We start from the raw sequence: 27,376 nt of genomic DNA, 5'->3' as shown, positions 1-27,376 counted from the left end.
GTTTTTTTTGCAGCAGTTTCTTTCCTTTGCCTCAGTCTCAATTTTGCAATTATTGCATGTGCTTTATTAAATTTGCACACATTCGAGCCAAAAGAGAATATAAAGGCTTATCAGTTCAGTGTAGAAGTTCATTTATTTCATCAGAGAAGATATGAAGAGAGGCAAAATGAGGAACTTGTACGTGGAATTTTAAATTTGGCGTTTTTATTTATTTTGTTAAGTATCATAGTTTTAACATCCATCCATTTTCCGGGGGGGGGGGGGGGGTTGGGGGGTGCTGGAGCACCTGCTAATCATAAATAAATTAAATAAAATAAAATGTGGCCCATGCAAAAGTTATGGCACATCTATATATTTCATTTTTTTTTTCCAATAGTATTAACATATTGGAACTTTTGCATGGGCCACATTTTATTTGGTGTATTTTTTCCCAAATATTTTAACAAGTTTAACAAATATACAATGTTTTTGCATTAAAGTGTGCATAAGTGTGTTGACTGTAGAGGACGTGTTCATTTATTTGCACTTAAAAAAACAACAAAACATGAAACCAGAGGTGCTGACATTATGCCTCATGTAAGGAAATTCTATTTGTCTTCTTTTTCATTTGACACTCCTCATATTGGAAAGAGTGCAGGATCATAACCGTTTAGCTCTGAGACAGTTACACTGGAAATGCCGTGGAATCATGGAGGATTAGCCCGACTCCAGAGCAGTGAAGCACTTCAGGGATTTGCTGGTGTCTCGTTTCCTGGCTGGAGTCTCTAGCGGTGTCCTTTACCGTCGGCCTCCTACGGCGAGATGTCTTTGACGTCAGCTAGGTGAGCGGCAGGGGTTTCATTGTTGCCATGGTGAGGCTCAGGAACCCCTGGCTGGGCGAACACCGGCAAGCAGGATCCTAATGAGGAGCACAGCCATCAACACATCCTGTCCTCGAACACTCTCCTCATTTCCTCATCACTTCGTACGGCCGCACAAGCTCACGGATCATCATTAGACTCCACTGCTCTCATATCAAAACCTCAGGATACAGATATGTGAAAATGCCAGCTGTCTACTGTACTCTGTGCGAACGTTTCATAACAAACGGACTAACAAAAAGTTTCCACAGTTACTTCAAATGAAATCTTATGTAAACTGTAATAAATTAAAATTGAAATAAAAAATGATTCACTTGTAAAGTTTCAATGTTGGAGATTTTTAAAAAATAATTATAACAATAATTATTTTTTGTTTTCTAGTTACAAATAGCGAGGAGCTGTATGATATAGTTCTTGAAATTCTTAAAAAAATCTTCACTTGTAAACTTACAGTTTTGGACATATGAGCACTTCTCATGTAGATTGTGGAATCTTCTAGCACTTTCTAGCTGTAAGTGTTCTTTTATACTACAACAGATTAATTTTTGTAAAACTTCCAATTACTGGGGAGCTGTACGATACATATTAACATACGAAACTTTGAACAGTCCTTGAAATTCTTCAAAAAAGTCTTGAAAATTATTTTAATTCTGTAAAATTTGGTTAAATTCTTGAAATTCTTCAAAAAAGTCTGGAAGATTTTGTGGAATTCTTGATATTTTTTGAAAAATTCTTTACTTGTAAAGTTACAGTTCTTCACTTGTAAAGTTACAGTATGGGTATTTTTCATATGGCTTGTGCGATCTTGTGCACTTTTTATCCACCTGTGTTCTTTAAAACTACAACAGACACATTTTTAAATAAATACAATTAATAAGGAACTGCATGATATTTGTTAATATGCAAAAGTTTGAACACCCCTAGTCTTCTACATATTGTTAATTGCCTAAGAAATTTTTCTGCAAATGTATTTGCCAAATTTAACATGAAAAAAAGAACATATATAGAATAGTATTTAGAATAATTGTGCATCAAAATATGCAAACGTGTTGTCTGTAGAGAATGTGTTCACTTATTTCCACTTAGAAAATCAACAGTAAATGTAAACCAACCAGGAGAGCCTAAATGTCTATAATATCTCTATTCAATATTATGTTAGTGTTACTCGCTGGAAAAATATTTTCCTCCTGAGGATAATAAAGGTATAAAATTACTCCTGCTAATTAAAAGCTTCTTACGAGCTTCTAAAACCTTTCAGCAGGGCACTACCATGACCAGAGACATCATACAAACATCTTCTTTATGATGTGGCCAAAGCATCTTAAGCAATAATATTACTAATGACAATTAAGATTTAGAACTGAATGCAAATCTATTTGATGGTGGAAAGAAAATCTCTAACAAAAAGTAACTAAAACTCTGATCTTTGTGACTCACCAAATAGGATAAACGTGTTAAAACACTGCTTACAGCAAGCTCAGCTTGAGATAAACACACCATATGAATTCAAATTTTGGAAAATGTTTTCGATATCAAGTCAAGCTTGTACTTTTGAGAGATAACAATGCTTTTAAAAGGAGGACATTTGAGGCTCTCATAACAAAGCATCCGGAACAATCATGCAAACAGGAGAAGAAACGTCCCCCGCTGAAGCACAGCTATGGGTCTGTCAGAGATCTATTTATATGAAGGAATATTTTTACACCTTATTATTCAAAACATCATACATGATGCATTGTGGAGCTGGAGATGGAACAACCTTATAGTAACAGAAACCGTTCGCCTTTTCATGATCTAGAACAGGCTGCAAAAATTCATCTTAATATGCGCATTGTTTATGCAGTCAATATGTAGTGTACAGTACAATATGCAATTAGTAACTTTTCACTATTCATGATTTCACGATTAATATGGCATCAATTTTGTTAGTGCTTCAGAAAAATTTCCATTGCTCAAGATTAATTTGTTTAATTACGAAGTCAGGAATTTTCCTGTATATTTTACAGTAACAGTATTGGCGTAACAAGAATCTTGCATAACTCCTCTGAGTGAGGTGCTCTGTCCTGTGTGTGGGTTATTATTTCATTTATCAGTCCACCCTGTTGCCCAAAGCAATTTTGGAACAGTCCCACTGGAGCAACTCAGGCCTAAAAATGATTCTCTTTGACCACCGGACCACCAATGAGTACAGCTTACTGTGAAGGAGAGAAGAAGGAGTGCTTATTTTCAGAGGCCCAGTAAAGCCATGTGTTGTTTATCATGCATCTAGAAAACATACATTATCATGCATTTCAAATCAAACTGGTTTGGTGCTTTGCCACTTTTGGGGTTTTGTGTGAGCTTGCAAAACATTGCTGGGGTATTGCATAGTCCAAAAGGCTTGCTGTTTAATTCATAGAGCTCGTGTTGCTGTTGCAGCTTTTGTCCTAACAAGCGTGGTATGAATTTTGGGCCCCTAGAAAACTTCATGCCTCACATTATTTCACTTAGCAGAACTCGTCACGACATGGCTGCAATATGTTGCATACAACTGCCTGAGATATTTAATATGTCTCAAAAGTTTGGGCTTTTGAGACAAAGTTCTGAAATTACCTGTTTTTGACAAGAATAAGACAGATTGATTATTCAAAGCCCACTAAAGTCTCAACAAAGGATCATTTTTTGGAGATATTTTGGGCTTAATTTGTGCCTTACCCATGCTGGAAGACAGAAGTCTACTTTTCTTTCACTTTCCACTTCAATGTTTACATGAAGTCTTAAAAACAGATGGTATGTTACGCTATTGATTTGAGTGAAAGGAGGACATGGAATTATGAGAATGGAAGCCACATTGCCTCTATCACTGTGCTGTCTTTTATTATTATTTATTCAGTATTTCAGTTTAAGTAAGTCTAAAAGTCACATGAAAAAAGTGCAGTCTTTCCCTCCAAGACAGCACAACTGTCCTCGCTCTCTATGGGTGGGTGGGATGGCCCCCCATCTACCCCATCACTCAGCATGATCGTAGTCAGCACAGGTGTCTGTTAGCTCATGTAACAGATCTTGCAGTTGGCACTTTCCTCCAAGCGTGTCCAGCTGTTCAATGACGTGGTAGTTCTCACAGGTCACAGAGGAAGCCAGTGCTAGCCTTCACCCGCCTGGTGCTGGTGGTATTGAGTGATTGGGGGAGCCCTAACTAGTGGTGGAATTGATAGTAACTACATTGGGGAGAAAATTGGGGAACTCCCCCCAAAAAAGAAAAACAAAGTACAACCTCTTCATGGCCCTTGGAATCTTCCAATCCTTTATGGCACCCCGTTTGTCCCATACCTTCATTCTGATTCTTGTCCATTTTTAAAAATCCTAATAAAAAACAAGAAAAGGGAGGACCCTGAAGTGGCTTTGCAAAAGTCCCATTATTGGACCATCTTCTGGCACAGTCTGAACATATAACGTTAATGGCCAGACGGGAATTGAGACGGTGTCATTGTACCATTTGCAACCTACAAACTGTCTGTAATGCCACAGAGAACCAGGTCACATGAAGTCTCAAAGACTCATATATTATTTGGTGGCAAGTGAAATCATATTATACCCATTCAGTGCATCTCTTATGTCTTATTGTGAGCATAACCTATTCCATAGATTATTTTGTTCACTTATTTTAAGGGACCATACATGGTGCAATGATCTCATTCCACTGGGAAGTACTTCTTTCAAGCATTATTTCTTGAAACAAAATGACAATATGACAGTGAAATCAGGTCATTTTAATGGATAAAACTAAGTAGAATAGTTGAATAGTCTTGTAATATCTTATAACAACTTCATAATGAGAAATATTAGATCTATAGTCTGTTTAACATGGCAAGATACCTTGTCATGACTGGTTATTTCATTTACTAGGACTGGCTTCAGTTTGAAACATGGTCCCTATTCCCAAGTGGGTTGGCCGATCACACAGTCATGACCAGGCTTCTCCAGATGATAAACTCTTACGGTAAACCAAGCTTGTCTCTGGCTTCCTCGCGGTGTAGGTGTTTGAATCAGCCACAGAAAACCACCGAGCCTCTGCCTTACCTGATATGAATCTTGAGCCTCTGGATGCAGGTCTCTCGTTCCCTGTTCAACCGTGGCCTGTGCAATCCTTGATTTCCATGGAAACGAGTCGGACTTGTGGGGGATGTGCCCTGATCGGCCGCCTTGTCTCCAGATGGAGGGATCTTTTCGGGAGTAGAGTTTGGCAGCACTTGTGTTGGTACTCCCAGAGCAGCCGATGATGATAAACACAGGAAAGTTGTTCACTTCCTCGCCAAGAGGCGGAATGTTTTCTTGGTGTTGTCACCGCATGAGCGAGAGACAGGGAGGAGGGAAGAGTTCCGAGCCTCAACTCACTTTATAAGGCAATGATTTACGAAAGCTCTTAGCATGTGGGAAGCATAAAAGAATGAAAATGCATGCGACTGACTCATGTTCTGACATCTAAGCAGAATGTGATTCCCCAATCCGTGTTAATGCAGCTTAAAAATGTGTAATAGTTCAAGTGATGTTTGCCTCAGAGATCGCAGGGCTGGTTCTATGTAGGGATCTCCAGCCAGTACACCCTTTTTAATTTCAACTCCAAACATGCCTGTGACAGGTAATCAATGATCGCAGAAGGTTGACTGATTTGATTTGGTTTGACGACTAGGCTCTGATGTCATGAACTGGAATGGAAGAAACTGCACTGACTTTGCCTGACTGGACTGAAAGGCTTTGGCAAAGGGGGATTGAGGAATTCTACCACAGGCACAAGGACATGCATTGTCCATGCGTTACCTGCCAGATCAATTACATCTGAATTTGGTAATGACAGGGGTCAGCAACATGTGGCTCTTTTATTGTCCTGTTGTGGCTCCACAGCTGAATCAGATCAGTAGGTAATAATAAAATAATCCTCCTCTACAGTAAAATAAAGCTCTGCTGATCCTTCAACACAGTTTAACAGTAAATGGTCTTAAACGCTGGAGTTAATGTAGAACTGCTGATTCACCCTTTAACCCTGAAGACCAGCGCAGACGGCTGGTCACCATAGCAACACAGACGACAGTCTCACCCAGCTAGTAGCTACGACACGGCAAAGAGAGAGATTTAAGACGGACATCTGTAATTTGGAGACGAATGGACTTATTAGTGTTTATAGTCACTCCAGCTGGTTTCCGGATACGTTTAATCTGCTAGGAGAATCTGACAAACACAAAAAAGTCGCAAAGATAAAGGCAGCTTTTTATTCGCCAGCTTCTCGTTCAAATCTTTTCCATTTTACGTTAAATGGTGCATCATTTAAGGTGGAACAGGAAAATTCAATCAAGAAGCTGGCGAAAAAGAAGCGACTTCAGCCTCATAAAAAGTCAAATGTTGAGAGAAACTGTTCCACTTTGGGAAAAGTTTCCTGCTGAAGATGTGTGACAAGCAGCTATAGCTGAGCTGAAGCTTAACGCAGAGTCTGGGTTTTTGTTTGTTTTTTAGCTAATACCAGTGCATTATCTTATACTGAGACATATTTACAGCAAAGATAATATGGACATAAAATGTTGTGGCTCTCAAGGTGGTTTGATTTTTGTTGAAAGGACAAAGGGCTATTCTTAGCATTTCTGTTGCTGACCCCTGTATATAATGCGTGGTTTAAAAAGTGGCAGGCTTTGAGAAAACTGTCCTGCCACTTGGGCCTGTCTTCAGTACCTTTAGTTGGGGAACCTAACTGAACCCTGTACTCTATTTTTCCTCTGGGAAAGTGTGCCTTCAGAACCTACGTAAAATAAGTCAGTTTGTATTTTGAGGTAACGTTTACAATGCTCTATCAGTGTGTGGATGTTGTGATGCATAACATGAAAGGCTTATGTGAAAAGTTTATTTTTATTCTGAGAAACAGATAAATAAGACATTGATGACTCTTCAAAAATAGCAATGTGTTTTTGAACAATAAATTATTTAAAACCTCATAGCAAAATAACTGTCCAGCTCTGGTACAACATTGCACACGCACACTCTACTCAAAACAGACAATAGGTCCTGTCTCAACAGTTAGCAAAGACAACGGAAACATACCGAATTAAGTTCAACAAACCACACAGCTAGTACACTGCTGTCTATTTACACTGTTTCGTCCACTGCTGGCCTGGATCCTGACCGTGAGCTTCTGTTCGTTTGCAATTTGGGGTTAAAAATCTCACAACTCAACATTTTGTTTCAGAAACAATCTGTTATGTCTATGTCGATCAGAATGACCACCTGAGCTTGCAGTCCGTGGGACTTCATGAGTTCACAAAATCACTGCAAAAATGATGAAAAATGGTATGTTCATATATTGCAGAAGAACTTTTTTAGTCACTGTGTGAATGCATGTGTGTAGGCGGATGGATGCGTGTAAGGCCTCGGGTTAGGTCCGTTTCTAAAATCTGGTCTCAGAGGTCCCTCTTTTCAGAGTGCTGCTCATAAATTCGTCATGTTCGAAACTTAGATTGTTATGTGATCTGGAGATCATGAGCAGCTTCTCCTTTTTGGTGTAATCCCTCTTAACAGCCACCGGAGGCACCAGCAGCCTATCCATGGGGTCTTCCTTATTTTCCAGCTTGGTGTAGCCTTTACTGTTGCTGCGGTCCAGTCTGGGCCAGCTGGGGTGTTTGCGCTGTTCTGGCTGTACGGTCAATGTGGTGTGACCTCGCTCTAGATCCAGGGACTTGGAGTGAGCCGAAAGCATGTGGATCGAGTTATTGGAGCCGAAGTCTTTCCGGGCTGCTCCAGGAGACAGGAACCGGCCACTGGTGGATCCAGGGGACAGTGAGGACTGCGAGGAAGCCCACCCGGATGCAGACGTGGGGGATTCTGTGGCGGAGTTGCTCCGGAGCAGCAAGGTACCAGGCGGCTTGAAGGCTTTGGAAATATCCGGAATGGGAACAGTTAAGGACTCCATGGATGGAGGCCTTGATCGGTCTCGCAGCTGCTCAGAATCTTCGGTGATGTTGTCAATATCAGGTTCATCAATAACACAGTTGTTGAGCTTGATGACAGGGAGTGTGAAGGCGCTGATGGAGGAGGAGACGATGGATCGCGTCTGGCACTTCTTCAGGTCACTGCGTTTTTCCTCCCAGTGACGAATTCCCTCTGGCTGGAACCCGAAGATAGATCCGGTACGTTCCCTGTAGCCAGGTGACAGCAAACTTGATACACCTTTGGCTTCACCCATTAGACCTTCCTCATCCTCGGCCGAGCTGGTGCGCCGGGAGCGTCTCATTTCTCCTCCCAAGCCGGAGAATGACATTAGTGTGTTAGCGGCTAGCCTCGAGGCATATTGGCTCTCGTAACCAAAGTTTCGGATCTCATGGTCCATGTAGGGACCCATGTAGGCCCCATTCATACACTTCTGCTCCTTTATCCTCAGGCTGTGGATGTCTATGACAGTCGAGTACATGTCCCTCATGTGGATGACCTTCGTTTCTCGGTCACGGTTCTCATGTAAGATTGCATTAGCACAGATGAAGATAAATATCCCGATTCCCATCGTAAAAGGTCCGAGCATTTTCATTTTCTCAGAGTGCAGGTGCTGCTCTAAAAACGACTGCGTGACATTCCTCTCCGGTTCCTTGTGCAGGTCCGTGTGGGGCCAATAGCCGAGTACAGCCATGGCGATGCCCACCATAAGGATCAGAACTCCCAGGACCAGGAAAAAGCCAGATGCGGAGTACAGACGGATTTTTCCACGCACCACAACCACGTCCGTGCGAGGTTTACGCTTCTGCCGCTTCTTCTCGGGCTGAGGGCCGGGGCTCTGGGTGGGCAGGTGATGCTGGGAGCGGGAGGAGTCTTGTCTCTTCAAAGCCGCGAGGCCTGTGATCACGCCCCCGGTCGCAATCATTGCTACGACAGCACACAGGCCTGGGAAAACAAACAAAAACACCACACTGTGAGCGAAAGAGGCTGGCAGTCTTGTTTACAGAGTTTACAGATTTTTCTCTGAAGTACCTCGTTACTGTCCCTCGCTCCCTCTTTCCCCTCTTTTCTGTTTCGAAAATCCTACTGTGGGCGTGAGCGTTGCATTAACCTTAGGAAAGGGGCTCAGCAGAGCCACAGGAAAGCTTCCACAGCTCAGCCACTTTCATCCTGGCAAGAATTACGCCTGCTGTGCTGATGATTAGTCACAAAGATACCCTGTAATCAACCCGGGAAGCATGGCAGTTAGCAGTTATGGTGGGTTCTTCTTTAAAATCTCAATTAGTCAACAATCTTGCATACTGTTTTTCCTGCTCACGACACAGATAAAACAAAACAAGGCATTGTTGCTGTTGCCTAATTAGACACTACACCACGGCAGTAGGAAACAGCATCAGTACATGTGTATATATAGTCGTGATGCAGGCCGTTATTTCAACACAAGTGCTCTGTCTGGCTCTTCTTCTGTCTCCATAAATAATCATTCGAAATGAACGATTAAATTTCCCACTGGAATTATGATTCTATAAATAAAACAGCGATGCGAAGACCAAGAATAAACATTCTGGCAATGTGAATGTGACAGCCAAGGGCAGCCAAGCGCAAAGAATGAGCCTGGTTGCAACATTTATCCTCCAAGAAAAACTCCTAAAAAGTATAAACCATACTTTTATTCTTAATTTTCTCCCAAGAAAATAAGCCAAGTGTTCTCTCAGGAACAGACCGAGCATAAAGTCGAGCTAAATATAACAGTCTGTGTACTGTAGAGCCAGTAAACCAAGTCAATCATTACCCATCATCGCCCTCACTAACAGGATGTGTCTAGTTTGTTCTCAATGCAGCCCCACATGAAGTTCAAACACATGACAGAGAGGCCTTAATCTGAAAGTTCAAACATCTACGACTACGTCAAAGCGGAATGTAGCCTTCATATCAGAATTATCGTAAATTCCCAAGCTGAAAATTGTCCCTTAAAGTCCCTTCAAAGTGTCATATATAGATGAGAGCGGGGCACAACCTAACACATTTGGGCTTCTGTTGAATAAAAATGTCTAAGTTGGAACAATCATGTTTTTATACAAGCAACATAAACATCTCTGCTACAAACAAACGCTTGAACTTCCAATTCCATTCCAATTCCGTTCCAATGCTCCTACAGTTCCACCCGAAACCCTGGGTTCACTGGAACAGACAGAGGGTCAGTTTAACACCTGCTAGAAACGTCTGACCAATCAGTGCCTAATTATATAAGTCCGTCTAATTCTGTGTTGTAAGATAGGAATTTTCCAGCCGTGCTGCATTACATATCATCATCTATCAGACAGAAAGACAGACAGATCAACTGATACTGATCAAATTATATATCAACACCGATATGAGTCTGTGTGTCAAACGATGCCAGATTTATTTTTGTCCAGTGCAGCAAAGTAAAACATGAAGAATCAGTAAAATATGAACATGTTTCTGAATAACTGCAGCTTCACCAGCTGATGATGTCCATTTCATTAATATACTTATTTAAAGCCTGAACACCGACATCTGAAAGACGCTGATACAGCAGAAATAAATCCCTTCTCAGATGTTTTCTCTGTCTCGTCTTATAATCCGTGTAAACAGGGAACGAAAATCCTGCATTTACTTCATTAGTCTTGCTCTCTAAAGGTGTCTGAGCTGTAACGCTGTGAACCAACCCCGCAGTAAGGAGGCTGTACTGGAGCCCAGCTGCACCCGCTGTGAGCTGGTCAGCCGCTTCAAAACAATGCTGTGTTTTAGGAAACGAGACGGTGATTAAAGTGATATAAAGTTGGATTTTGTGATTTACACAACACCACAAACGACTCCCAGGCCCTGAAAACATTCGGATCTCTTTTTTTTTAATCAGGTTTGGGCTGATTCAGCTCCTGGTCCACTCAGATCCACTCAGACCAGCACAGCACACACTAACACACCACCTCCACCACGTCAGTGTTACTGCAGTGCTGAGAATGACCCACCACCCAAACAGTACCTGCTCTGTGAGGGTCCATGGGGGTCCTGACCACTGAAGAACAGGGTAGCAGAGTATCAGAGAAACAGGACAGTGAGTTCTCAATGCTCCGAGAACACTCTCGGCTCAGATCTCTTTAAAACTCTGACGAATCGCTCCGAATTTTGGTGGGAGACTTTGGCTGGGAAATGTGGTCATGTGGCCAGAAGCTCACGCTGCTTGACCTTCTTTAACAGCGTACAGGTCCATGTATATTTGTGGGTTTTCCCTTGCGCCCCCAAGTTTGTAACTATTTTAGGTACGAGATTCTGAAAGGACTGAATACACATTTCATTTACCACTGATCTTTCTAGCACGTGTGACGCTCACTGTCAAAAAGGTACAACATTCAACTAAAGAAAATTCTAAAAGTGGTTTTTAATGCACTTTGGAATGAAACTCAAGTCAATACAAGTGACAAATGTGGCACTTGGTGCAATTACAAATGTCTTTTCACATTCAAAACGAGGGCTAATTAATACATCATCATATTGCTGCCGCCTGCCAAATGCTAATATCGAGCCAATTATTTAAAGCAGTAATTTCTCACGGCACGATTCCACTTGCACTTTTTCTTGCCACTTTCTGTCCTTCTTTCTGCTGGAAATTTTAATGAAGTTATGGAAACGAAGGAAACGTTGTTTTACATTATGAGAAACTCTCATGAAGGCAAAGGAAAGAGAGAGAGTCATTGTTGTCACTCTTCCTTTACTGGATGAATATAATGTGGCTGCCAAGCTTATTTGCATAAAGTAGAAATGTGCTGAACTTTGACGTAAAGCAGATTTTGCCAAACCCCAGCCTTTCATGCACAGTGTGGTTCCAGCAAAGCTCTCCATGGGAATAAATACGATGTGGCGCTGTGCAGTAAGCTTGTATGTTCTTACTAGCCTTTGTTAACTCTTTCATTGTGGCAGAGAAAATAATTGTGGGTGACATTTGCTTATAGACAATAACCACTGTGGATATTTTACAGTAACACTGAGATTAATAACCGATCACATTGATTTATCAGTCTACTCAGGCTTTAGCAGAGCTCAGTAACACTGAGATTAATAACTGATCACATTGATTTATCAGTCTACTCAGGCTTTAGCAGAGCTCAGTAACACTGAGATTAATAACTGATCACATTGATTTATCAGTCTACTCAGGCTTTAGCAGAGCTCAGTAACGGTGAGATTAATAACCGATCACATTGATTTATCAGTCTACTCAGGCTTTAGCAGAGTTCAGTAACACTGAGATTAATAACCGATCACATTGATTTATCAGTCTACTCAGGCTTTAGCAGAGCTCAGTAATGCTGAGATTAATAACTGATCACATTGATTTATCAGTCTACTCAGGCTTTAGCAGAGCTCAGTAACACAGATTAATAACCGATCACATTGATTTATCAGTCTACTCAGACTTTAGCAGAGCTCAGTAACGCTGAGATTAATAACTGATCACATTGATTTATCAGTCTACTCAGACTTTAGCAGAGCTCAGTAACGCTGAGATTAATAACTGATCACATTGATTTATCAGTCTACTCAGGCTTTAGCAGAGCTCAGTAACGCTGAGATTAATAACCGATCACATTGATTTATCAGTCTACTCAGGCTTTAGCAGAGCTCAGTAACGCTGAGATTAATAACTGATCACATTGATTTATCAGTCTACTCAGGCTTTAGCAGAGCTCAGTAACGCTGAGATTAATAACCGATCACATTGATTTATCAGTCTACTCAGGCTTTAGCAGAGCTCAGTAACGCTGAGATTAATAACTGATCACATTGATTTATCAGTCTACTCAGACTTTAGCAGAGCTCAGTAACACTGAGATTAATAACTGATCACATTGATTTATCAGTCTACTCAGGCTTTAGCAGAGCTCAGTAACACTGAGATTAATAACTGATCACATTGATTTATCAGTCTACTCAGGCTTTAGCAGAGCTCAGTAACACTGAGATTAATAACTGATCACATTGATTTATCAGTCTACTCAGGCTTTAGCAGAGCTCAGTAACGCTGAGATTAATAACTGATCACATTGATTTATCAGTCTACTCAGACTTTAGCAGAGCTCAGTAACACTGAGATTAATAACTGATCACATTGATTTATCAGTCTACTCAGGCTTTAGCAGAGCTCAGGAACACTGAGATTAATAACCGATCACATTGATTTATCAGTCTACTCAGGCTTTAGCAGAGCTCAGTAACACTGAGATTAATAACCGATCACATTGATTTATCAGTCTACTCAGGCTTTAGCAGAGCTCAGTAACGCTGAGATTAATAACCGATCACATTGATTTATCAGTCTACTCAGGCTTTAGCAGAGCTCAGTAACGCTGAGATTAATAACCGATCACATTGATTTATCAGTCTACTCAGGCTTTAGCAGAGCTCAGTAACGCTGAGATTAATAACCGATCACATTGATTTATCAGTCTACTCAGGCTTTAGCAGAGCTCAGTAACACTGAGATTAATAACCGATCACATTGATTTATCAGTCTACTCAGGCTTTAGCAGAGCTCAGTAACACTGAGATTAATAACCGATCACATTGATTTATCAGTCTACTCAGGCTTTAGCAGAGCTCAGTAACGCTGAGATTAATAACTGATCACATTGATTTATCAGTCTACTCAGGCTTTAGCAGAGCTCAGTAACGCTGAGATTAATAACCGATCACATTGATTTATCAGTCTACTCAGGCTTTAGCAGAGCTCAGTAACACTGAGATTAATAACTGATCACATTGATTTATCAGTCTACTCAGGCTTTAGCAGAGCTCAGTAACACTGAGATTAATAACCGATCACATTGATTTATCAGTCTACTCAGGCTTTAGCAGAGCTCAGTAACGCTGAGATTAATAACCGATCACATTGATTTATCAGTCTACTCAGGCTTTAGCAGAGCTCAGTAACACTGAGATTAATAACTGATCACATTGATTTATCAGTCTACTCAGGCTTTAGCAGAGCTCAGTAACGCTGAGATTAATAACCGATCACATTGATTTATCAGTCTACTCAGACTTTAGCAGAGCTCAGTAACGCTGAGATTAATAACTGATCACATTGATTTATCAGTCTACTCAGGCTTTAGCAGAGCTCAGTAACGCTGAGATTAATAACCGATCACATTGATTTATCAGTCTACTCAGGCTTTAGCAGAGCTCAGTAACACTGAGATTAATAACTGATCACATTGATTTATCAGTCTACTCAGACTTTAGCAGAGCTCAGTAACGCTGAGATTAATAACCGATCACATTGATTTATCAGTCTACTCAGGCTTTAGCAGAGCTCAGTAACGCTGAGATTAATAACCGATCACATTGATTTATCAGTCTACTCAGGCTTTAGCAGAGCTCAGTAACACTGAGATTAATAACCGATCACATTGATTTATCAGTCTACTCAGGCTTTAGCAGAGCTCAGTAACACTGAGATTAATAACCGATCACATTGATTTATCAGTCTACTCAGGCTTTAGCAGAGCTCAGTAACACTGAGATTAATAACTTATCACATTGATTTATCAGTCTACTCAGACTTTAGCAGAGCTCAGTAACACTGAGATTAATAACCGATCACATTGATTTATCAGTCTACTCAGGCTTTAGCAGAGCTCAGTAACGCTGAGATTAATAACCGATCACATTGATTTATCAGTCTACTCAGGCTTTAGCAGAGCTCAGTAACGCTGAGATTAATAACTGATCACATTGATTTATCAGTCTACTCAGGCTTTAGCAGAGCTCAGTAACGCTGAGATTAATAACTGATCACATTGATTTATCAGTCTACTCAGGCTTTAGCAGAGCTCAGTAACACTGAGATTAATAACTGATCACATTGATTTATCAGTCTACTCGGGCTTTAGCAGAGCTCAGTAACACTGAGATTAATAACCGATCACATTGATTTATCAGTCTACTCAGGCTTTAGCAGAGCTCAGTAACACTGAGATTAATAACTGATCACATTGATTTATCAGTCTACTCAGGCTTTAGCAGAGCTCAGTAACACTGAGATTAATAACCGATCACATTGATTTATCAGTCTACTCAGGCTTTAGCAGAGCTCAGTAACGCTGAGATTAATAACCGATCACATTGATTTATCAGTCTACTCAGGCTTTAGCAGAGCTCAGTAACACTGAGATTAATAACTGATCACATTGATTTATCAGTCTACTCAGACTTTAGCAGAGCTCAGTAATGCTGAGATTAATAACCGATCACATTGATTTATCAGTCTACTCAGGCTTTAGCAGAGCTCAGTAACACTGAGATTAATAACTGATCCCATTGATTTATCAGTCTACTCAGGCTTTAGCAGAGCTCAGTAACACTGAGATTAATAACCGATCACATTGATTTATCAGTCTACTCAGGCTTTAGCAGAGCTCAGTAACACTGAGATTAATAACTGATCACATTGATTTATCAGTCTACTCAGGCTTTAGCAGAGCTCAGTAACGCTGAGATTAATAACTGATCACATTGATTTATCAGTCTACTCAGGCTTTAGCAGAGCTCAGTAACACTGAGATTAATAACCGATCACATTGATTTATCAGTCTACTCAGGCTTTAGCAGAGCTCAGTAACACTGAGATTAATAACTGATCACATTGATTTATCAGTCTACTCAGGCTTTAGCAGAGCTCAGTAACACTGAGATTAATAACTGATCACATTGATTTATCAGTCTACTCAGGCTTTAGCAGAGCTCAGTAACACTGAGATTAATAACTGATCACATTGATTTATCAGTCTACTCAGACTTTAGCAGAGCTCAGTAACACTGAGATTAATAACTGATCACATTGATTTATCAGTCTACTCAGGCTTTAGCAGAGCTCAGTAACACTGAGATTAATAACCGATCACATTGATTTATCAGTCTACTCAGGCTTTAGCAGAGCTCAGTAACGCTGAGATTAATAACTGATCACATTGATTTATCAGTCTACTCAGGCTTTAGCAGAGCTCAGTAACGCTGAGATTAATAACCGATCACATTGATTTATCAGTCTACTCAGGCTTTAGCAGAGCTCAGTAACGCTGAGATTAATAACTGATCACATTGATTTATCAGTCTACTCAGGCTTTAGCAGAGCTCAGTAACGCTGAGATTAATAACTGATCACATTGATTTATCAGTCTACTCAGGCTTTAGCAGAGCTCAGTAACGCTGAGATTAATAACCGATCACATTGATTTATCAGTCTACTCAGGCTTTAGTAGAGCTCAGTAACGCTGAGATTAATAACCGATCACATTGATTTATCAGTCTACTCAGGCTTTAGCAGAGCTCAGTAACGCTGAGATTAATAACTGATCACATTGATTTATCAGTCTACTCAGGCTTTAGCAGAGCTCAGTAACACTGAGATTAATAACCGATCACATTGATTTATCAGTCTACTCAGGCTTTAGCAGAGCTCAGTAACACTGAGATTAATAACTGATCACATTGATTTATCAGTCTACTCAGGCTTTAGCAGAGCTCAGTAACGCTGAGATTAATAACTGATCACATTGATTTATCAGTCTACTCAGACTTTAGCAGAGCTCAGTAACGCTGAGATTAATAACCGATCACATTGATTTATCAGTCTACTCAGGCTTTAGCAGAGCTCAGTAACGCTGAGATTAATAACCGATCACATTGATTTATCAGTCTACTCAGGCTTTAGCAGAGCTCAGTAACACTGAGATTAATAACCGATCACATTGATTTATCAGTCTACTCAGGCTTTAGCAGAGCTCAGTAACACTGAGATTAATAACTGATCACATTGATTTATCAGTCTACTCAGGCTTTAGCAGAGCTCAGTAACGCTGAGATTAATAACTGATCACATTGATTTATCAGTCTACTCAGACTTTAGCAGAGCTCAGTAACACTGAGATTAATAACCGATCACATTGGTTTATCAGTCTACTCAGGCTTTAGCAGAGCTCAGTAACACTGAGATTAATAACCGATCACATTGGTTTATCAGTCTACTCAGGCTTTAGCAGAGCTCAGTAACACTGAGATTAATAACCGATCACATTGATTTATCAGTCTACTCAGGCTTTAGCAGAGCTCAGTAACGCTGAGATTAATAACCGATCACATTGATTTATCAGTCTACTCAGGCTTTAGCAGAGCTCAGTAACACTGAGATTAATAACCGATCACATTGATTTATCAGTCTACTCAGGCTTTAGCAGAGCTCAGTAACACTGAGATTAATAACCGATCACATTGATTTATCAGTCTACTCAGGCTTTAGCAGAGCTCAGTAACGCTGAGATTAATAACTGATCACATTGATTTATCAGTCTACTCAGGCTTTAGCAGAGCTCAGTAACGCTGAGATTAATAACTGATCACATTGATTTATCAGTCTACTCAGGCTTTAGCAGAGCTCAGTAACACTGAGATTAATAACCGATCACATTGATCTATCGGTCTACTCAGGCTTTAGCAGAGCTCAGTAACACTGAGATTAATAACTGATCACATTGATTTATCAGTCTACTCAGGCTTTAGCAGAGCTCAGTAACACTGAGATTAATAACCGATCACATTGATCTATCAGTCTACTCAGGCTTTAGCAGAGCTCAGTAACACTGAGATTAATAACTGATCACATTGATTTATCAGTCTACTCAGGCTTTAGCAGAGCTCAGTAACGCTGAGATTAATAACTGATCACATTGATTTATCAGTCTACTCAGACTTTAGCAGAGCTCAGTAACGCTGAGATTAATAACTGATCACATTGATTTATCAGTCTACTCAGACTTTAGCAGAGCTCAGTAACACTGAGATTAATAACTGATCACATTGATTTATCAGTCTACTCAGTCTTTAGCAGAGCTCAGTACCACTGAGATTAATAACTGATCACATTGATTTATCAGTCTACTCAGGCTTTAGCAGAGCTCAGTAACGCTGAGATTAATAACTGATCACATTGATTTATCAGTCTACTCAGTCTTTAGCAGAGCTCAGTACCACTGAGATTAATAACTGATCACATTGATTTATCAGTCTACTCAGACTTTAGCAGAGCTCAGTAACGCTGAGATTAATAACTAATCACATTGATTTATCAGTCTACACAGGCTTTAGCAGAGCTCAGTAACACTGAGATTAATAACTGATCACATTGATTTATCAGTCTACTCAGGCTTTAGCAGAGCTCAGTAATGCTGAGATTAATAACCGATCACATTGATTTATCAGTCTACTCAGGCTTTAGCAGAGCTCAGTAACGCTGAGATTAATAACTGATCACATTGATTTATCAGTCTACTCAGGCTTTAGCAGAGCTCAGTAACACTGAGATTAATAACCGATCACATTGATTTATCAGTCTACTCAGGCTTTAGCAGAGCTCAGTAACGCTGAGATTAATAACCGATCACATTGATTTATCAGTCTACTCAGGCTTTAGCAGAGCTCAGTAACACTGAGATTAATAACCGATCACATTGATTTATCAGTCTACTCAGGCTTTAGCAGAGCTCAGTAACGCTGAGATTAATAACTGATCACATTGATTTATCAGTCTACTCAGGCTTTAGCAGAGCTCAGTAACGCTGAGATTAATAACTGATCACATTGATTTATCAGTCTACTCAGGCTTTAGCAGAGCTCAGTAACACTGAGATTAATAACTGATCACATTGATTTATCAGTCTACTCAGGCTTTAGCAGAGCTCAGTAACACTGAGATTAATAACCGATCACATTGATTTATCAGTCTACTCAGGCTTTAGCAGAGCTCAGTAACACTGAGATTAATAACTGATCACATTGATTTATCAGTCTACTCAGGCTTTAGCAGAGCTCAGTAACACTGAGATTAATAACTGATCACATTGATTTATCAGTCTACTCAGGCTTTAGCAGAGCTCAGTAACACTGAGATTAATAACTGATCACATTGATTCATCAGTCTACTCAGGCTTTAGCAGAGCTCAGTTATGCTGAGATTAATTAAGCTTGCATAAGTGCTTATAAGTAGTTAAAGATATGCATAACACTGTAAAATAAAAGTACATTCTTAAACAAAATGGTTCTTTAGGAATGACAGTGAGTGTTCCTGGAGGTTCCTGGACACTGTGAGTGTTCCTGGAGGTTAGGGAACCAGCCTCGTGACCGCAAGGTTGCCGGTTCGATCCCCAGAGCCGACAGTCCATGACTGAGGTGTCCTTGAGCAAGACACCTAACCCCCAACTGCTCCCCGGGCGCCGTGGATTGGGCTGCCCACCGCTCCGGGCAAGTGTGCTCACTGCCCCCTAGTGTGTGTGTGCTCACTAGTGTGTATGTGGTGTTTCGCTGCACAGATGGGTTAAATGCTGAGGGGTAATTTCCCCGTTGTGGGTCTAATAAGGGTCACTTAAATGGTTCTTAAATGGTGAAATGCTTCTTCAGATTGATGGAAAATGTGTTGTATTTGGTTCAATACAGCACAAATAGGGTTCTTCTGTAGTTATGATGTCAAGACTGTAACAGTAACAGAAACCTTTTGGTGCTATATAGCCTCCCTTTCAAAAAGGCCTTATATAAATAAGCATTCATTTACAGCCAACAGCCAACATCGTGCCATAAGATCAAACTGGAAATTGCTTCATTTTAATGTTCTGTGTTGTACATTTGAGGTAGGACAGTACTTATCGCTTGTTTTGAGCCAGAGAGAACACAAAAAAACTAATTTTCCACTGAATATGATGGCATTTTACTGATATGATTTGTGCAGGAGTAATATAACTCAAACTTATCTCTCTGGCTTGTTCACAAAAGGTAAAAAGCGCCGGCATCTCTACACTGCAAAAAAAATCTCATTTTAAGGTTGTTCACAGCTTATTATGAAATTATTCATCTTATTTCTAGACATCTTTTACTCGTTTCAAGTGATTTTAGGAGGTGAAATGATCTCACTGTACTGGCAGATCATTTTTCTGGTTTCAATCGTATTTCTTAAAATAAGCAAAATCATTTGCCAACATAATCAGACTTAATAAAATCACTTAAAGTGCCTGGATATAAGTTAAGTAATCTTATAATGAGCTTATAATAACATTTCCAAAAATGAGGAATATTAGGCATACGGACTAGAGCTAAGATCATGTCACTGGAAAGGATATTGGGTTTTCCAGTTTACTGAAGCAGGAGTGCAAGACGGTTACGGTGCATTCAGATGGGACTAAAATCACTGAGAAACACCATAATAATAACTAATGATAACAACACTCCCCCCACCTCCTCATTTAAAACGAATCCCGTCCAAACAGCGCTTTGGATGACCAACTGTTCTCCGCTGTTGAGGCACACACTGCAGTCGTCTTAGTCATTATGTAAACTGTTTTTATTTATTCTCAGCCTGTTTTCAGTCCAGTGTGGTGAACTTGGGGCTCAGCCAAGGACCTAAAGCTGTCGGCTGTCTCCTGAAGAAGATTCTGCTCTTCAAACTTAGTGCTGTTTCGCGCTTCTGGCCTGTGGAGTGTCTGCGAAGACCCCGATCAGTGTGTGTGTGAGCAGATGTGAGCGTGTTGACGGGCTGAAGTGCGCGTATGAGGGCTTTCCTGAGGCTGCCATAGCGCATGACTGATCACGGGCTCCACACGCATGTACTCACACGCAGCGTGGACTCTGATTTACGGGGTGACTGAACAGCGGGCAGGAACATCTACTGAACGCTCACAACTGAACAGCAGGCCGAGGCGCACTGTTTCACAGCGCAGTGAAGCAGAGGAAACATCTCCATCACGTTGTTTTAGAGCGGTGTTTCTCAGCCCTGGTCCTGAAAGCCCATCCTGCTTTAGTGCAGCCACTTCAGGCCAATAATAGGCTGTTAATGAGCTGAGTAGTTGGATCAGGTGTGTTGGGAGCAGGAGAAACAGCAAAAAGTGCAATGAAACACTGTTTAAAAGCGTTTGATGGAGTTAATGAGAGGTAATTAGCAACGACACAGCTGCAAGAGCAGAACAGAGAGGAACCTTCTGAGTGCAGTCAAAGGAACGAAAGAGGGACTTTTTCAGCATTTTGTAGCCCAATCCTTACTTTCTGCATCTGTATCGTACCATCTTCTCTCGACTTGTTAAGATCTTCTTAAACCCTCCTCTAAAGGTTCTTCATAGAACACGATCTTCATGTGTTTCATATCTAAACGCTCCGTTATCTTCATCACTACTTTCCAAACCCGCTGCAGCAGCTTCAGCAGCTGGAAACTCTCTGACGCCGTTTCACACGAGTCTCCGACATGGACTGAATGAAGAATGAAGGGTTTCCGGCGTGGCGGTCAGTCCTTGGTGATTTCCTGAGTGTCCGTCGGTCAGTTTCACACAGAATGTAGACGGACACACGAATCCAGCAGCTCCACATGGCGAGAGGCAGATGACGTGTATCTCAACCCCTCTTCATAGGCTCATAACTCCCCCTCAGAGACTTGAGACTGGACTCTGACTCTCCCCTCAGAGATCCAAGACTTGACTCAGACTCTAACCTCAGAGATCCGAGACTCGACACGGACTCTCACCTTAAAGACTCAAGACTCGATTTGGACTCTCCCCTTAGAGACTTGAGATGCAACGTGGAGTCTCACCTTAGAGACTCAAGTCTCAACTCTTACCTCAGAGCCTCGAAACGCGACTTGGACAGAGACACACAAATCCAGCAGCTCCACATGGTGAGAGACAGATGACGTGTATCTCAGCCCCTCTTCACAGGCTCATAACTCTGGATGGGAGTCTTGTTTGATCTTGAGATGAGATGGAATGGAAAGGGCAACTCTACAGATTCAGGAAGTGTTTAAACTGGATTTCTGAGCTGGTTCATCACAAAGACACAGAGATAGAAACAGAGGATTTGATACGTGGGTGAGTTTGTGGACCCCAGAGGGTTAATTGCCGCAAACAAATGCAAAGCAACCAACCGACACAAGCTCACCTGTAAGTAGATGCTAAGTTCTGTGAGAAAAACCTGTAAAATCACAGGGGAATTAAGGGGTTCCAGAGTCCAAAACAGTTACTCAAAGCAGTCAAGTAGCCTTTTTCCCTGTGCTGACCAATCAGATCATAAAGGATGGTGGCCCTTAAGTGACGGCTGCAGTCGCTGAGCACCTTGAACTGCAAAATTTCCGAGATCGAAATTAACAGGACATAAATCACGAGCGGCCTTTTTTCCCTCCCTTCATGACCAAAGTCCAGGTGTTCACAAGTGAAGATAAAGCACACATTTTAAACGTGAGGTGCAGGAAAGCCTCACGTTTACTTACATGTGAAATTCATGTATTTTTCTTTCTGTAAGGGGCGTGATGGGAATAATGTGATCGTGCTACAGGTCATATGTTATAACAGCACATAATCACACATTCTTTCAGACGATCATGTTCCCGAGTGATAACGACTGATTGTACGTTTTTCTACGAGGGAGAAAAATGCTTCAGCTCTCTGAGCTGGATCAGGTCTGAGCGCCGGCGCTGAGGAGAAGGCAGGATTTCCTCTTTCACAGACAGACAGTGTGTTGGTGGATATCAGCTCACACGCACACAGACGCCGAGTCTGAGAGGAAGAGTGGGCGTTCCCACCCTTTTGAAGTTGACTCCACGGAAAGCTCATCAAATACAGGGTGGAGAGTGGGTGGGAGGGAGAGAGAGAGAGAGAGAGAGAGAGAGTGAGAAAGAGACAGAGACAGAAAGAGAGAGAGAGAGAGAGAAAGTTAATGAGAGAAAGAATGAGATAGAGAGAGAGACAGAGAGAATGAGAGAGCAAGAGAGAGCGTGAGAGAGAGAGAAGAGAGCTAGAATGAGAGAGAAAGTAACAGCGAGAAAGAGAGCAAGAAAAAGAATGAGCGAGAGATTGAGACAGAAAATGAGAGAGAGAGAAAGAATGAGCGAGAGATTGAGAAAGAAAATGAGAGAGAGTGAGAAAGTAAATGAGAGAAAGAATAAGAGAGAGAAAGAGAGAATGAGAGAGTAAGAGAGAGAGAGAGAGAGAGAAGAGAGCTAGAATGAGAAAGTAGCGAGAAAGACATACCAAGAAAAAGAACAAGTGAGAAAATGAGAAAGAAAATGAGAGAGAAAGAATGAAAGAAGGAGAGAGAAGGAAAGTGAGAGAATAGAGACTGATAGGGAAGAAGAGAGAGGCAGAGAGAGAATGAGAGAGCAAAAGAGAAAGAAAGAATGACAGAGAGAGAGAGTAGAGGCTGATAGAGAGGTGCAAGAAAATGAATGAGAGAGAGGAGAAAGAAAGAGAGAGAGAAAATAGGGACAGTAACAGATGGAGTGATAGCACAAGTAAAAAATGAGAGAGAAGGAGAGAATAATAGAGAGGAAGAGAGTGATTTCAGATTCTAGCCTGTTTTTGTAGGTTAACAGTGGTTTATTGTTCTGGGACGTCCCTTCACTTTTAATAAGAACCAGCTTTAACAACCAGAGCAAACCTGAAACAGTGAATCCAGATCTGAACGACATAAGGATCAACATTCCTCTCTAACCCTGGCACTGCAGGCCTGTCAGAAACAGCTGAGTGTGGTTTCACATCTTAACTCCTACAAACTGAAGTTGCCTCCTTATTTGCCAGCGTTTAGTCTGAATTTCACGTTCCGCCTTAAATGGGCCAGTTGCGTTCTATTCTATTCTTATAACTGCTGCACCATTTAAGGTGGCACCAATCATGCCAACTTCAGCGCCGTCAAATTTCTCAAGTCGTTTGTCTCAAATGTGCCTGCCAGACACCCCAGACCAACTGTCCTAGGCTAATCCTAACCCCCACAAGATCGGCCGTTCCTTGACGTCTCCTGCCTTTAAGCAGAGTGGACTAGTTCAGATAGATCAGACTCAACAGCGGCAGGAGATCCGAGCATCTGCCAGCATGACTGAAACATCCCTGACTCAGCCGTTCAGCTAAACAGGCTAACATCAGCATGGTCTGCTCTGGTCGTACGTGGAGTTACCTGCATTCATTCGTCATAGTGGTCAAATTGTTTAACCACACACTTAAAAAAATGGTTCTACAAGGGTTCTTTAGTTAAGGAAATGGGTCTATATGGACCTGTGAACACTCAAAAAGCCCTTTTTATGATTAAAAGGGTTCTTTGCATCATGAAAGTGTCCTATTGATGAAAAGTGTGCATGAATTGCTATGGGCAGTTTTTACAGAGCCTTTTTTGAAAAGGGCTCTATATAGCACCAGAAAGGGTTCTTCTTGTTAGGAGATAGACATCAGAAGAACCCTTTTTCAGAACCTTTTTTCAAAAAGTTGCTGTATGGAACCACGTACAGCATGAGGAATCTTTTCACGATGCAAAGAACCCTTTAATCATGTTGAAGCATCATTTTTTTCAGAGAGTACAAGATTGGTACCATAATAGAAGAAACTTTTAACCATGCTAAGAGTTCTTTTGAGCGCTCATGGTTCTATCTTGAACAGTTTTCTTTACTAAAGAACCCTATGACCGAGCACAGAGTTGTTGGAGTGTTCTTCGCTTCTCCGTTTTCTTAACTAAAGAACCCGTGGAGCACCACCTTTAAGAGTGCAGTCTACGTCCTTTACTACCTCCAAGACACATGAAGCTCCACCACGTCCTTCAAAGCTTCTGCTAACACCTCGTCACTGGACAGCCGTTCTGAGATGGACCCTAACTGCTAATTCTGCTGTGTGTGGTCAGCATCATGCGAAATAAAGATCTTTCCCACCCAAAAACTGAAGTCACGATCACCTGGAGCCCAAAGGATAGTCCGTTTAAACATTCCAACATGAATGCCGTTAACTCAAGTCCATCTTTCACACCTTCATTGAGTGTTTAACGTGTATTCATGTGTGTGCGCAATGCCTATTCATGCTATTGTTCATCACATCTCTGTTGAAAAAGCTGCAAAGAGCCTCATGAAAATGAAGGATGCTAATGATAATTATGAGGCTAAACAGGCAATTAGCGTGTCAGACAAAGGCGCGGGGCCCGCCGCTAATCAGCAGCTCAGGAGTGCCTACGTTTAACGAGGCATTAAATATTTGGGCAAATGTTTGGCATCTCCCAGCATAACTCTGTCTGCAGGAATGTTCTGACACCTTCTAACAAGACCGAAGTGCAAAATAAATGATAGTCAGTCGGCAGCATGTTATAAAAACCATAGCAAGTCATACAAACCGATCAACTGGCCTTAAACACATTGGCTGCTCCTTTTGCATGAATCAAGGAGGCGTTTCAACAAAGATACGAACCGGATTGCATGTAAAATGACTGTCTAGTCAGTTTATGAATTAAACAAGCCAGCCGTGAAACACGCTTAGGACCGAATTAGCCATCTGCAGTGTTTTGCTCTTAACAGAACTGACTTCTGGTTACATCATTACACAAGCATAAAATATGAAGTGCTAAAAATATAAATAACCCCCCCATCCATATCCCACTCCCCCCCCACCCCGCCCAAATTACTGATGCTAAGGCTACGTTCACACAGCATTGGTGATCTTCTCAACAAATCCATTTTTTCTTGTTTGGCTATTCCCAGTATCTCAGATCAGCTCCTAAACCGAGCCACATACGCAAAAGAACAGAGCGTCACGCTGCTTTAATGGCTCATCCAGAGGTAAACAATCACAACCGCCAACGAACGCCAGTCGCTCCCGCAGGATCAGCTTCGTCTGCCAGCATCACGGGAGCCATCATGAAGCTTTACTGACTGACAGCTGGGCTCATCACCCAGAATGTGTTCTCTGCTTTCAGACTTTTGACTGTTCTGTGACGCTGCAGAATCGTTCTTCTGCGGCCGCGTTCGGACATTTCTTTCAAAATCTCCTCGGACAGGGAGGGTTTTACATAAATCTCTTCTAATTTTAGGTACAGAAATATCACCCCAAATGTTTTTGAGTATCAGCAGCGCAGAATTATTATAATTGTGGAGTTGGATTGATGTAAACGTGGCATGAATTCCGATCTGGCTGTTCAGACTGAGTCTCATTGCCGCAGATCGGATACGTATCGGATTTCAGTGCCACATATGAAAGCGTCTCAGATCGGAATTGAAAATGTCAGATTCAGTGTTTTTTTTACCCAATTTTCACGTTTCCAAATCCACCCACTACTGAGGACTCCACCAATCACACGACACTGCCAACGCTAGAAGGGTGAAGGCAGCATAGGCTTCCTCCGAGACCTGTGAAACCAGCCACCACTTCTTTTCGAACTGCGTTGAGTGATGGGAGGAGAAGGAGGAGCATCCTTCCCACCCAGAGAGAGCGAGGCCAATTGTGCTCTGTTGGGCTCCCGGCTACAGATGGCTGTAGTATCACCAGGGATCGAACTCGGGATCTCCTGATGACACGGCCAATGCTCAGACGGTTGCACCACTCGGGAGCCCCATTTCAGTGTATTTTGCTGTTCATGCTCCCAGGATTTGGGCCACTTTTACCTGCTGTGTTAACAAAGCCAAAGGGTGTTTCTTTTGAACACAACACCACAAAAACCAAAACAATGAAGACTTCTGAACAGTAGTTTAACAGTAGGTCATTGACTTCTGACCAATTTTGGTTCAAAACTGTGCAAGTTAGACCTCAGCCAGTGTTAATCAGGGCTGTGTATTTATACTGATAAATATTGGCCTAATTCTGGCCAAAATGATTCATGTTTGTTGGATCATCTGAGGTCTTAACTCATCACAACATCTAAAGAGCATCTGTGACAGGCCTGTTTACCTGGAAGCCTAGAATTATGCTTTGTGCAGCCCTGGGCTAATGTCTGTCTGTCATTTATGAAGCCTCTCCTGATGGATGCGATCTAAACTGGATTGTTTGTCTAATCCGCCCCATTGTGGGAATAATCAACAACCGCCCACGGATGTGAATTATGTTAATGGCAACATCAGAACAGGATGAGTTAGTGTTGGCCTTCCGAGAATCATCAGAGGAGAGACGGCCTCAGTTTGGGCTGCAGCATCTCCAAATGTCTGTTCAGTGGGAGGCTATAGTGTGAAAGCCTCCCAGCACAAGGAACAACCACTGAGAGGAACCAAGACTCAATGAGAAAAATACTCTACATAAAAGAAAGAATGGTAGATATAGAACATGGTAGAACACATACAGATGGTAGACATAGAACATGGTGGACCACATACAAGATGGTGAACATAGAACATGGTGGAACACATGCAGGATGGCAGATACAGGACATGGTGGAACACCTATGGGATGATATATATAGAACATCGTAGAACACCTTTCAGGATATTAGACATAGAACATGGTGGAACACATAGATGATGGTAGATATTGAGCATGGTGGAACACATAGATGATGGTAGATATTGAACATGGTGGAACACATAGATGATGGTAGATATTGAACATGGTGGAACACCTACAAGATGGCAAATACAGAACATGGTGGAACACCTAGAGGATAGTAGACATAGAATATGGTAGAACACCTACAGGATGGAAGATATAGAATAAAGTGGAACAGATACAGGGCTCTCAACATAAAAAACACATGGTGGAACACCTACAGGATGGTAGATACAGAACATGGTG

At 41.5% G+C, this 27,376-nt stretch overlaps 1 protein-coding gene across 1 annotated transcript in view; it reads right to left on the bottom strand.

Annotated features, from left to right (window-relative positions):
* Positions 1-6,715: 6,715 nt before the first annotated feature.
* Positions 6,716-27,376, bottom strand: part of tmem200a (transmembrane protein 200A) — a 29,795-nt gene continuing 9,134 nt past the window's right edge. Inside the window, exon 2 of the mRNA XM_037537460.1 lies at positions 6,716-8,753. Within this exon, the coding sequence (XP_037393357.1) occupies positions 7,270-8,733 (1,464 nt within the window). The 5' untranslated portion in view covers positions 8,734-8,753 and the 3' untranslated portion in view covers positions 6,716-7,269. The remainder of the gene's footprint in view (positions 8,754-27,376) is intronic.

This window comes from Pygocentrus nattereri, chromosome 4 (genome assembly GCF_015220715.1).
Source record: "Pygocentrus nattereri isolate fPygNat1 chromosome 4, fPygNat1.pri, whole genome shotgun sequence".
In the NCBI taxonomy this organism is placed as follows: domain Eukaryota; kingdom Metazoa; phylum Chordata; class Actinopteri; order Characiformes; family Serrasalmidae; genus Pygocentrus; species Pygocentrus nattereri.
This window is presented reverse-complemented; position numbering and strand designations above follow the sequence as displayed.